The sequence below is a fragment of the Myotis nattereri genome (assembly GCF_964212035.1).
Source record: "Myotis nattereri genome assembly, chromosome: 1".
Classification (NCBI taxonomy): Eukaryota; Metazoa; Chordata; class Mammalia; order Chiroptera; family Vespertilionidae; genus Myotis; species Myotis nattereri.
In genome coordinates this window covers 226,266,116-226,279,896 of record NC_138075.1, presented here as the reverse complement: position 1 = coordinate 226,279,896, position 13,781 = coordinate 226,266,116, and the positions used below count along the sequence as shown (strand labels likewise).

Here is a 13,781-nt window from a genome sequence, read left to right as displayed (position 1 = left end):
CTATTTTCCTGATTCATGTGTGTGTGTGTGTGTGTGTGTGTGTGTGTGTGTGTGTGTGTAACTTAAACGCAAGACAGTTAATAAGTATTAGTTCCTATTGCTGCATTTTCCTTTATTCTTTAAGGGCTTAATAACACGTTAAGTGCAGAGTAGGGACTCCAAGGAAAAATACAATTTTAATGAACTTCTGAACTCTTGGTCGTGATTTCTGATTCCTCTGTAAGCAGTAGGCACCCTGGGCATTGGTCTTTTCTTTCTACTCCCCCCTTTAGTCTCCTGGGACAGATGGAGCAAGCACCCTGCACTCAGAGGCACAGCATCGTTTTTGCTGAATGAGCAAATGTTCAGGCTGTGAGCTGATAACCACTTAACAGGATTTCAGCTCTATCTGAATCCTGGAGGGAGGGCAGGGCAGAAGCTGTCTTGACTCAGAAGCTTCAAATGCCCTGAATATTCTAAGTATAATAGCTGAGGCTCCATTCAGCTGCTCTCAGCCACCTGTCCCAAAGGACCCCACCTGGAGGCCCCTAGGTTGCCCTGGGCCTGGACCAGTTTGGACAGGAACCTCACTCTGCCCAGTTGGCATCTCTCTCTTTGTTAATAGAATTGGTATTAGGTGTGTTTGGGAAGGGACCAGGTTCCTGAGTCATGGCATTTGGACCACTATGAAGGCCAAGTGCAGGGCATCCCCTGAATTGGACAGTGTTCAGATGAGATCTAAGTGCCTGGTCTGTAGCCACGGCTCTGAATCCTTGTACCTTCCAAGCAGACATAGCCAGTAGGACTCTAACCGCTTTCCCATGGTCTACCTCCATGAAAACATCCTTAGTTAAGAACAATTATTGAATTTATACCCACTGACCATTTTACACTGGGCCACCCCAATATCAGCTGTGCCAGCCCCATGTTCCTGGTGCTTAGTCCTTCCTTCCTCCATTCCTACCCAACACCTCTGCCCCAACACTCCATGCCTCAAGCATATCATCCCTATGAGAATACAGGCATTGATAGGTATTTTGCAAAAGCCATCCTCTTGGGAGTCGGAAAACTCACACTAGGGTCTCCATGGTCGCCAAATTTCTGGGCAGCCTTGGAAACTCGATTTAACCTTTCTGGGCCTCTTGTTTCTTCAGCTCTTAAATGGGGGGGCGGGGGTGGTGAGGAAAGCCAGATCCAGTGATGTGCTGCAGAGGGAAGTGCTATGCAGACTGCAGTGCAAAGGGAGGTCCTGCTACAAGGATTTCTGACCTGCCCTCTGGGGAGCTGGAGTCATTGACAACCTCAGTGGGTTCTGAGGAAGAGGCAGGGCCTGGGGCGGGGCATGGGCCATGCAAAGGTCAGGCCCCGTGCAGATGCTGATACAGAACCAAGGTGACTCACGTCTCTGGTAGCACTCCTGAGAACGCAGGCTCATTCTTGCCCCTTCCCTGTGACTCACTCACACCTCCCAGATGGAAGACCTTTGGCACGAGGGAAGGGATATGCCGGTTAAATAGGGAAGAACTGTCCTCAGTCTGGGCCTTTTAGTCTGAGTTCAGAAAGAATTGTGTAGTGAGAAATGAAATGTGTGCTTTAGCTATGCAAGGACTCCAAGCCTGGCGGGCTTACAGTCAGTGTGAACTTGGGCATGGTCTTTATCTTCTTCGTGCCTGTTTCCTCCTTTTTTGAACCTGCCATAATGATTCCTACACTTCCTGAGGTGGCTTGGGGCAACATTTCAATGAGGTCCTGTTTGTAGAAAATGATCAATGATGTCCATTTCACTCCTCTGCCTTAGTTATAAACTATGTCAGGAAATGGCTTTATTTTGCCTGATTATATTTTTCATTTTACCATAATGAATATGTTTTGCTTTCATGAGAAAAAACACACAATATATTTAATCCTGTAAAAGGCTAACTGAAGGAAGACAGCAGAAAAAACTGAGGTTCTTCCAATGAACCAGCTATTTGGGGGCAGAAGTCAAACTTGAAATGGGGTTCTCACATCTGGGCGCAGGTGGGCAGGGCTCCTTCTGCACTACCCTCTGGTTCATGCTTTTCTTTCTTTTTCTTTTTCTTTTTCAATTTTAACCTTTGGCGTTTACATTTCTCCCACCTTCAGAACTCCAAGTTAAGAGGTGATTACTAAACATACACATATCTATGTCTCAAAGCATTTGGCATACGTGTCTACAAATGCATTCTGAGCTTTCAAGAGATAGCTAAACAGACACCACCTAAGCAAAAGGCTTACCCTTTAACCAGCTTTTCCCATAATCTTCAAGTCGGGGACACACATAGATTTTGCAACCCATCTTTTCTATTCTAAGTGGCTCTGCAGAGACCCATAGCCACCTGGGGCAGTTTACAGAGTCCCAAGGTCATTCTGAAGGCCAATGCTTTACATCATTTTATTGTAAGTTTCGCCCACCTTTATTGTAGGTTACACCCTTTGCTGAGACCAGTATATATATACAAGTACTCTCTGAGTCACAGGCATATCACAGGGAGCTTCTTCCTAGTTATTAATATTGCTTTGTCCACCTTGAGCTTACACGGAGTTAAAATCCACACTCAGGTATGTGCTGAAGTCAGGAGTGGGCAAAACTGCCTCTTCCAAAATAATAGGGGTCTCAGTGAAGATAAATCTTACAGTGCAAGTGAAAAAAGTAAACCTGATGACCACAGCAAGACAATCAAAATTTAAAAGAGCAACGAAGAAAAGAAAGGAGGAAAGACGAATGTAATATCCATCAAAACTTGTTTTTGTTTTTTTCAGTAACAAAGGAATATAGATTCTCCAATGGGTGCAACATGGACAGCTATTTTGAGTCAAGGGCAAGTTAATTATATTAAAAGAAGACAGCGTCTCCAGAATTTATTATTATTTCTTTTTGCAGTGAAATCTTTTAGTTCCTTCATATAGAGACATATTACACAATGTTAACAACCATGAAAAACAATACAAAATGCCCTCAATTTAACAAGTAGAAAAATATAACTAGTATATATGGCAATTGTGAATCTAATACTGTACAGAAGTCATTTATGGATCTTACAAATAAATTATAGCTTAAATGCCTTTTAAAACTCCCTCCCCCACCCTAGATGTACACCGGAACTTACAGTATCAGAAAGGTTGGGAGCCTAGCTTATTGCAAATCAGTGCCAGTCAAATGTTCTGCCCACGAGCTCAAAGAATTTCTTATTTGGCTCGTGGAAATATTCGTGCAGTTTATGGAGGAGTTTGGGGTCCACTTGGGGGTGCGCCCGGCCTTTGGACTCATGCAAGCAGCGGTCCCGCCCGCTGTCCCGCAGGCAGTAGAAGCCCTTGGTTTTGTTAAAGTAGAAGTTTGAGGCGTTGATCTGCGGGGACAGCTTCAGGAACCTCTCCACCTTCTGGATCTCAGGGAAAGGGTCCCTGATGAGGCGGTCACCGTCCACGATGTGGATGCGGTGCAGCGGGAAGAAGCGCAGCCAGTTGCGCATGTGCACGTGGTAGAGGCTACGGTTGAGCGCCTTGTAGTCCACGTTGAGGTGGCCATCGCGCACCAGGAACTCCTCGATGGACGGGTAGGGCTTGTGCTTCTGCACGTGGTTGTACAGCACCTGCGTGTAGTCCGACAGCACGCGCTCCGAAGGGTCCCGCAGGATGAGCAGCAGCCGGAGGGCCGGGTTCATACCGTGGACCCGCTCAGGCACTTTGGGTGACGTGAAGTACGCGGGGGTCTTTTCCACGGTGAGCTGGTGGGGGGCGGAGAGGGGCATCTGGCTGAGGTACCAGCCCAGGCCTTGGCTGTAGTGCTCCTCCCAGTCGAAGAAGTGCACCTCGTTCTCGGCGGCCGCCACGTCGGGGTGCAGGCTGAGCATCTCCAGCAGCGCGCGGGTGCCGCCCTTGCGCACGCCGATGATGATGGTCTGCGGGAGCTGCCTGGCAGAGCCATTGGGGGCCGCGCCGTCCAGGGCCTGGTCCTGGAGGGTGGCTGCTTTCCACACCAGCTCCTGTGGTCCAGGTTCCGCCCAGGGCGCGCCAGGGCGGGAAGGCACTAGCTGGAGCTGTGCCACCAGCAGCGCTGCGCCCAAGAGCAGCGTGGCCATGCTGGACACCACGGGGGCTTCGCTAGGCCGGACGTCGCTGGGTCATGAAGCGCCACCGCAGGAAATGCCTCCTGATCAGTGACACATGGGCGTAGCAGGCAGCCAATTACTAGGAAACAAAGAAAGGAAAATATTAACGCCAAATCCACAGGCTTCCTGGAGTAGTCCCCCTCCCTGGGGCTCTCTCAGGTTCCTGACCTGTAACGCAGGGGCGGCAACATTTCTGTGCAGGACCAGGTTGGGATGGTTTAGGCTTAGGTCCATTCAATCTCCACGGCAACTCCAAGTATGCTGTTTTGCTCTAAAGCACCCATGGATGTCCTAATACAACTTTAAATATTATTTTTATTTTGTTTTCCAACAATGTATATGCTTAGTTCTATTTTTGCAAGAGAAGGGAGAGAGAGAGATTTGGCTCTGCTGCCCTAATTTTCCAAACTCTGCTGTAAAGGAAAGGGTTGGAAAGGCCTTTCGGACTTCAACAAACACCTAGCCTCAGGCCTAGGGGTAGGTGATATAGGAGCAGACATTGTTCCTGCCCCCTGCCCACCCTCACTCCCCTTCCACCATGGGGCTCCTGATCTAATAGGGCAGGTGAACCTGTCGAAAGATTGATCATTTAGTTCCAATTCTTCACCCCACTTCACCCCACCCTTCAACCAGTTCTTGCTGTGGCCTCATTGTCAGGGGACTTCCTCACAGTTTGGTTTGGTTTGGCCAGTGACCTGTGGTCAGTCCCCAGCCCAGGCAGTGAAAGGCCACGTGTGTCTCCACTTGCCCTCTCGCCATGAGAATGAACCCTGGCAGCCCCTGCCTCCAGGAGGAAGAGGGGAGACAGGTGCAGCAGAGCCAGCCCAGCTCATGAGTGAGAGAATACACTCTGGTGCTTTTCAGCCATTGAGTTTTGGGATGGCTTGTACAGCAACGCTCATATGGGAAAGGTTAACGGATGCAACCTGACTGCAGGCATCGACACGATATATGTTATGATTACATTCTAGGCAGGGTCCCATGAGGGCATGTGGTCATTCATTTGGCCTGAAACAGTTGGGGAGGGCTTCACAGCAGAGGAAATGTTTGACGTGGGGCTAGAGGGATAAACAGATGAGGTTACTAGAAAGAGCAAAAAGCCTTCCTGTGTGTAAAGCCTTACTGTTTATAAAGTGGCCCTGCAGGCTGCTCAGGTGACTTGTCACCACACCTTACAGTGTACGGTAGGAAGGCAGGACAGTTAGAGATGAGAGTCTTGCCCAAGGACACTAACATTCAGTCCATTTCAAAATTCAGAGCCCAAATTAAAAACTCTAAGCTCAGGGCTCTCTTTCCACAAATTGCCTCCTTTACACCTTCTCTTCTCTTCCCTTCTGGGATTTATCACAGTTAGGCCTTAAAGCCCCTCAAGCACACAGGGCACTGCTGGGTCAGATGGACAGATGGCATAGGGTTCCCAAAGGCAGACGAGTCATGGTTCATGTTTTCTGGGTTCTGATAAACAACAATCTAAAAGAGGAGGCAGCAAGCTATCCTTTAAGTAATTCCTGTCTAAACACAGTTAGGGATGGATGGCTTAGAGACAGACTGGGATTGGGACTGGGATTTCCAGAACCAGTAAAAGTGTTCTCCATCAAGAGGGCCCATCATCTTTAGACCAGGTTTAAAATTCACTTAGTTTAACTCTTGTCCAGAAGGTGTAAACAGAGAACCACACCCAGGGATCCCATTTTAACGATCAAACCAGTTGATCTATTTCCCTCAGATATCAACTGTCTGGGGAAAATGTATATGAAAGAACAAGCAATGAAATAGCTGGAAACCTCTGGAGAATCCCAGAGTGCTGGAGAAGAGACTTGCAAGATTGGGTGGCATAACTGTTTGGGAAAAGGAAGGGAAATGTTTAAGGATGACTGGCCCGACAAGATGTGGTTCAAGGTTGGTTCTACTGATTGGATAAGCTCAATTTAATGGGCCATTTGTTTTAATCAATTGAACATTTCAGTGTGTTTCAGGCAAATTCCATTTCCTTCTCAACTGCTCATGTGGATCAACAGAACGGACCGGCTGTGCTTGCCTTGTACATGTTTTTATGTGTGTGAGCACATGTAGTGTGCTTGCATGAATTTGTGCCCGACTCCAGGCCCCAACCCTCCCCAACCCTGCTACACCTGAGTGACAGAGTTGGAGACCAGATCTGAAAGTCATATTGTCTGACCATCCTTCCCACCCTGTTAGGAGGTATCCTGGTTAGCACCATGCACATCAGAGATCTTTCTCTTAAAGGGGAATTACCAGCAGTCCCAGGGAGAAGAAATGAAAATGTAGTTTGCCCTTTCAAAACAGAAATGAAAAATAAAAAATAAATCAACTGGGAAGTTAGTAGTTTACAAGCTCCTCATTTCTACTTCAAACTTTCTAAAAATGTAGTTTCTTATTGTAAGCCTTTCTTCTACATTCCAAAAATATTTAATATTCAAGCTATATGGAAAGTAAAAGCTTAGCTTTTACTCTCTCATACACGGAGAGAGACAGAGAGGGAAACAGATAGAAAAGCACATATATGTACTAGTATGGGCTACATGTAGAGAGAGCTATGTGTATAGCATGTGCATTTATGAAACTTTAGCCAATTTATATGTATACACATATATCATGTGTATATGTATGCACACACATATGTACTATATATGTAAATTTATATATATAAAATATATCACAAACACAGTGGCCATTAAGAGCCACAGTCTTTCTGTAGTAGTCTGATAATTGTTCAGTGGCATAGACATAATTTCTGGGCCTCTTAGTAACACTCTTAGAAAAGCAAAGATCCCCACGCTTAGGTGAGCCTATAAGCCAGAACATCTGAGCCGAATGGATCCTGACAGTGGGATTCTGAACATCAAGGCAAAAGAGAGCCATTGAGCCACTGCCTTTCATTTTGTGGGTGAGGAGGCCCCGAGATGACTTGGCCAAGGTCACATGGAGAATCCAGGCTTGAACTTGTGGCTCCTGAGTTCCAGTTCTGTGTTCTATCTGCTATTTCTGCTGCCTCCCAAGTGTGGGGTCTCAACATTCACTAATGGCAACGGTTTTGGGGTCCTAAACCAAAAGACCCCCCCAAAACCTACCCAGCAGTGACAATTCCCTGGCCACCTACTCCAGCATCAGTTGATACACAAAGGGTGAAACTCATTCCCTAGATCTATTCAGTAGAAGAGTCAAAGGACTTACACAGGTGATGGGGTCAGGAGTTCTTCTCTAGGTTTGACCTGAGTCCAAGTGACTTAACCTCTCCTAGTATCAGTCCCCTCATCCATAGAATAGTAATAATCCCACCCATCTCCAATGGCTCCCTTTGGCCTGTGTATCAGTGAGATGTTGTGGGTCAATAAGCACCGTCCAAAGAAATCCAATGTGAGCCACATATGCACTTTTTTCTCTTATCAAACAAAAACTGACTGAATTTATGCTACTAGTACATATCTAACATTTTACCTACGTATTGACACGGGTGCCCATTTTTACCAATGCCTTCTCCCTTCCGTAATGCCAACCACAGCCTCCCCCACAGCAGGCACGCGGCATGTGAATTGTATAGATGAAAGTATACCACAGTTTTAGTTCATTCTCAGAAAAACTCAAATCTTCACTGGCAATCAAGAGGTGCTCATGAAGGTGAGAGTAACCCTTCCCGGAGGTGCCGGTAACCACTATTCATCTATGTGTCTCTGGTATTTAGTCAAATCCTGCCCTGTGTCAAATCATGTATTGTTTCTACTTTTATTATAAATGCGGAAATGACCCACATGTGAACTTTAAAATTTTCCAGGAGCCACACTAAAAACAATGAAATTCAGTGACGGCTCCTGGTCAGAGTCTAGCCCCCGCTGCTGTACCCTTCCAGGGCCTGGGTGATTCCCGGGACACAGTGGGTGCTGGAGATCCTAATTGCTGAATAGACATGTCAAATGTAATGAAAAGCAAGGCACATGTCCACAGGTCCTGAGAAAGACTTTTAATTCAGTGTAAGGGAAACCCAATAGTTTGTCTATAAAAACGACTGCATCAAAAGTGAGTTCTCCAGCCCCTGAAGAGTCAAACAGAAACCAGATGTTGAAAGGCAGGCTCAGCATTTCTAATGGGAGTTGGACAGGGTCACCTGAGAGTCTAGAAAATATTTTAATTAAACAAGAAGAGGAAGCAGTGAAATAACCCTTCAGAAATATTTTAATTTTGTCCTTAAGTCTTCTTATTCCATGATCCACATCATGACCTAGATTTCAAATGTAATTAACTACAATATATTCTCCAAGTCCCACCCCCCGAAGATTCATGATAGAATGAAATACCAAGAACATTTCACAGGAGGGACATTCAGTGCGTTGGGAGCAGTGGTGTCGGTGATCCCTCTGAGGGACACCTTCCCGGCCCCTGCACACGAGAGAGACACAGCTGTCACAGGCAAGAGTCTCCCCCAGAGAACAGGGATAAGCAAAGCACTCAACCACACATCCTTTAAGGGATTTAACAAAAGGGTCGAAAAGGAAAAGATTACTTACTGAGTGCCCATTGTGCCAGACGGTAAGCACTCATGTATACATGACCCCTTCGAATACTCGCAACAATACCAAGAGGTGGTTCTTCTCATTTTATTTTTACATTTTTAAAAATATATATTTTTATTGATTTCAGAGAGAAAGGGAGAGGAAGAGAGATAGAAACAGCAATGATGAAAGAGAATCATTGATCGGCTGCCTCCTGCATGCCCCCCACTGATGATCGAGCCCACAACCCGGCATGTGCCCTTGACCAGAATCAAACCTGCAACCCTTCAGTTCGCAGGTTGACACTCTATCCACTGAGCCAAACCTGCTGGGGCTTATTTTACATTTTTTAAGTAACAAGAAGATAGCAGCGGATATGGAAAAACAAAGAAATGTTTGCAATTGGACAGATCCAGGGTAGAATTCTTATAGCTGCCTGACCTCCAATAAGAAGCTTCTTAGCTGTCGGGGTTCAATGTGAAATTCTGCACAATGGGCTAATACCTACTTCCCATGGATGCTATTATAATTAAACAAGACTCTCCACATTGAATAAATATATCATAGTGCCTTTCTCCCCATGACAAATAGGAAAACATGCCATTCAGGTTGAATGACCTTCTCAAGGTCACAGACCCAGGAAGTATGAAAAGTAAAATTCTGCAGGCCATCTCTAAACCCCGCTGCACCCCACCTGTGACCAGTGATGCCTCTGGGCAGAGGGAGTGCATTCCAGGCAGATGCAGCTTAGCAATAGGCTGAGCTAGCAGAGAGGCCCACAGCCTTTCTACTGCAATGCAGGACTGCCTCTCTCCAGCTTTGCGGGTGCTGAGTGATCTCATTTTCTGGAATGCACTGAAACCTGGTTAAAGACAGTTCAAACAACGGAGCTGTCATTCCCCTATCCAACTGACTTCAGAGCAATCAACAGGATAAGATCATTTGTTCACTTTCAGAGTCACACACGTCTTCACTTTTGTCCTTGCACAACTACTGATGAATGCTTGGCAGGGGTGTCAAATGTTCCTCCTGGCGGGTCCTCTTGGAAACCGAGAAAGAGGAAACAGGTTTAGCTTGTGCCTGTCAGTCTGGGAAAGGACAGTGGTATCTCAAGGCTCGCATAAATATTTATTTTCTAGAAATTGCCTACACATGCCACTTGTCAACAAATGCTGACATTCGCTTTTGTTTGGATTTACTGATGGTGATTGTTGTGTGGTAAGATGGGTGGAAAGGACCCAAGGTCAGTCCCGGGAATGTTCGTAAGTTTCCCCAGGCCACATTTACCATCTTGGACAAAGAAAGGTCTTGGCCCATTTTCCTCTTGGAAAGGGGGTGGACCCTCAGAATGCTCCTCCTCCAGCCTTCCCATGCTCCCCTGCATCCACACAATGCAAGGGGCTTCCTCCCTATTTCAAAAGGGTGACTGGATATTGAGCATGACTCCCCGGGACTGAAGGAAGGAGGTACTCAGGCAAGCCAGGAAGGACAGAGTGGTGTGGGGACAGGCGCAGGGATTTGGGACCACCAGAAATAACTGGCAATGTTGTTTCTGAGCCTCTAAGAACTCAAGGATGCACTGGGATGAGCAATGCTGCCTGTCCCACGGGGAGTTTGAGGTCAACCCACCCAGTCTTCTTCTGAAGCTTCCCTCCCAGGAGCTCAGCCCAATGCTTTCCAAACTCAGAGGCACACTCCAATCCCCTGGAGATCTACTTCCACATGCAGATTCAGATCTGAGAGGTTGGAGAGGCCTGGGTATTGTGTTCCTAACAAGCTCGCAGGGAATTTGGCTGCCCATCTGGGCCCTTGGATGGTGAGGGGCCCATGATCTTACAACCTCTGGGCCCAGCTGTGAGCCTGGAACTTCTGGGCCCAGCTGTGAGCTTGCAACCAATGTGCCCAGCTTTGAGCTTGCAATCTCTTGGCCCAGCTGTGAGCTTGGAACCTCTGGGCCCATCTGGATTTGGATTCTAATCACCTTGGCCTTGAGCAGGGTGGCTAATTTTCTTTTGGTTTTTGTTATTACTGTTGTTTGTTTTTAACTTCAGGATGTAAACAACAGCAGAAAACAAAATAGAGGGATCAGTCTGGCTTCAGAGGTGATGTTATCCCCAGAGCTGGGCGGAGGGGAGATGCTGGATTTCACAGAGGATTTGGAGCCCAAACCGGGCTCAAATCTCAACTCTACTGCTGAAAATTCTGCAGGCAGCTCTGAAGCTCGTAGCCTTAGGTCGAATGCACTGGCCCCACATTCCAACTGCAAGGCTTCAGTACAACAGGCTGTGTGGATGCTGAGGACATTAGCATATCTCTTGGCCCATGGCAAGCCCTCAAATCCTGGGAGCTATTTTTGTCCCTAAAAAAGAAAGCTGTGTGGTATAAATGGGATCCAGGCATGATAATTAGTCAAACTCATTTGTTCACGATCCACAGCACTGCAGTGACTCAACCAGACGGAGGCTCCAGGAAGCAAGGACAGCATCGCCTGGACAGGTGCAGGCTCTCTGTTTCTAAGGGGTGCACAGTCACTGGGTCCTCTGTGACTGCCCCGCCCCCTCAGGAATGATGGGCAGCCAGGTCTGTGAGTCAGGGAGGGAAAAGGAGGAGCAGCTACTGCTCCTCAATGTGTTTAATCTGCACTGCTGTGCACAGCAGGCAGCCTTGACCTAAATAAATCCTTCATTAGAGGCAGCGCACGTGGAGCTCCCTGACAGGAGGGTGGACGGGTCTCTTTTATTACTTGGTGCAGCTGAGTGGAAGGGGGGCTGTGCCAGCAGACAGGGAACAGGAGTGGCTGCCTCAGTGCATACCAGTGTGCACGGCCTTCTGTTCCTGCTCCAGGTGAGACCTAACCTCCACACAGGTGCCCTCTGAATGTGCGAGTCTCCTGGCTGGATTGGACAGTGACATCACTCTGTGGATCGGGAGCACCCAGAAATTCCATACATCTCTCCAGAAAGAACCAGGAAAGACACAAGGTGCATCAGACGCTGAAGGGCCATGAGCCATCCCCTTGTCCTGTCCAGATCCCTGCAGAAGGCAACACTGAGGCAGGCAGAGCACAGGAACCCCAAGGTCAAGTATGAGGCAGCGGAGCTGAATCAGAAACAGAGGTCTCCGGATGCCCTTGCCACTGCACAAGACATGGAAGGCTGGGCTTCTTTTGTGTTGGGGTAGAAAATATTGAGTAGTTTGTAGCTAAAAAATACATACATACAAACCAAACTAAATTCTTCCCCTGGGCTGGCAAAGGTGGGGGAGGATTGGCCTCATTTCTGGGGCCAGGCTGTAGGGACTGAATGTTTGTGTTCTCCCAGATGCATGTGTATTTGGAGATGGGGGCTTTGGGAGGGACTCAGGGTTAGAGGAGGTCTTGAAGAGACACATGATGGGATTAGTGTCCTTCTAAGGCAGGAGCGGGAACCTTTATTCTGCCAAGGGCCATTTGGATCTTTATAACATCATTCGAAGACCATACAAAATTATCAACTTAAAAATTAGCCTGTTAAAACTAAAACCATTTCACCTAAGAACAGGAACGAGACAGGGATACCCACTTTCACCATTCCTGTTCAACATAGTACTGGAAGTGCCAGCCATAACAATTAGACAAGAAGAAGAAATAAAAGGTATTGAAATTGGAAAAGAAGATGTAAAACTGTCATTATTTTCAGATGACATGATACTGTACATAAAAACCCTAAAGATTCCATCAAAAAATCATTAGACTTAATAAATGAATTCAGCAACATAGCAGGATACAAAATTAATGCTAAGAAATCTATGGCATTTTTACACACCAATGATGAACTTACAGAAAGAGAGATTTAAAAAACAATCCCATTTACTATCAAACCAAAAACAATTAAGATACCTAGGAATAAACTTAACTAAGGAGGTAAAAGTCCTGTACTCAGAAAACTACAGAACACTGAAAAAAGAGATACAGGAGGACATAAACAGATGGAAGAACATACCGTGTTCATGGATTGGTAGACTCAACATCATTAAAATGTCCATACTACCCAAAGCAATCTATAGATTCAATGGACTCCCCATTAAAATACCAACAGCATATTTCACAGACCAAGAACGAACTCTCCAAAAATTCATCTGGAATAAAAAAAGACCCGGAATAGCTGCAGCAATCCTGAGAAAGAAGAACAAAGTAGGAGGGATCTCAATACCAGATATCAAGCTGTATTACAAAGCCACTGTTCTCAAAACTGCCTGGTACTGGCACAAGAACAGACTTATAGACCAATGGAATATAATAGAGAACCCAGAAATCAACTATGCTTAACTAATATTGACAAAGGAGCCCTAACCAGTTTGGCTCAGTGGATAGAGCGCCGGCCTGCGGACTGAAGGGTCCCGGGTTCAATTCTGGTCAAGGGCATGTACCTTGGTTGCAGGCACATCCCCAATAGGGGGTGTGCAAGAGGCAGCCGATTGATGTTTCTCTCTCATTGATGTTTCTAACTCTCTATCCCTCTCCCTTCCTCTCTGTAAAAAATCAATAAAATATATTTTAAAAAAATATTGACAAAGGAGGCAATAATATACAATGGAGTCAAGACAGCCTCTTCAATAAATGGTGTTGGGACTATTGGACAGATACATGCAAAAAAAATGAAATTAGACCACCAACTTACACCATACACAAAAATAAACTCAAAACGGACAAAGGACTTAAACATAAGATGGGAAACCATAAAAATATTAGAGGATTTCACAGGCAGCAAAATCTCAGACATATGCCCAAGCAATTTCTTCACTGATACAGCTCCTAGGGCAATAGAAACTAAAGAGAAAATAAACAAATGGGACTACATCAAAACAAAAAGCTCTGTACAGCAAAAGAAACCATCAACAAAACAATAAGAAAGCATACTGCATGGGGGAACATATTTGCTAATGTTATCACCGATAAGGGTTTAATCTCGAATATTTACAGGGAACTCATACAACTTAACAAAAGGAAGATAAACAACCAATAAAAAAATGGGCAATGGACCTAAATAGATACTTTTTGAAAGAGGACATAAGGAAGGCCAACAGACATATGAAAACATGCTCAAAGTCACAAATCATCTGAGAGATGCAAATCAAAATGACAATGTGGTACCATCTCACACCTGTCAGAATGGCTATCATCAAC

General features: G+C 46.0%; 1 protein-coding gene across 7 annotated transcripts in view; it reads right to left on the bottom strand.

Moving 5' to 3' along the window:
• Nucleotides 1–2,846: 2,846 nt before the first annotated feature.
• Nucleotides 2,847–13,781, bottom strand: part of HS3ST1 (heparan sulfate-glucosamine 3-sulfotransferase 1) — a 29,050-nt gene continuing 18,115 nt past the window's right edge. For 6 of the 7 annotated variants that reach the window (XM_081086814.1, XM_081086817.1, XM_081086818.1 and 3 more), the window contains exon 2: nucleotides 2,847–4,188. In XM_081086814.1, coding sequence (XP_080942940.1) covers nucleotides 3,144–4,079 — 936 coding nt within the window. In that variant the 5' untranslated portion in view covers nucleotides 4,080–4,188 and the 3' untranslated portion in view covers nucleotides 2,847–3,143. Of the gene's footprint in view, nucleotides 4,189–4,277; nucleotides 6,280–13,781 lie in introns of those variants that run through there. The other variant, XM_081086815.1, reaches the window with a different exon arrangement.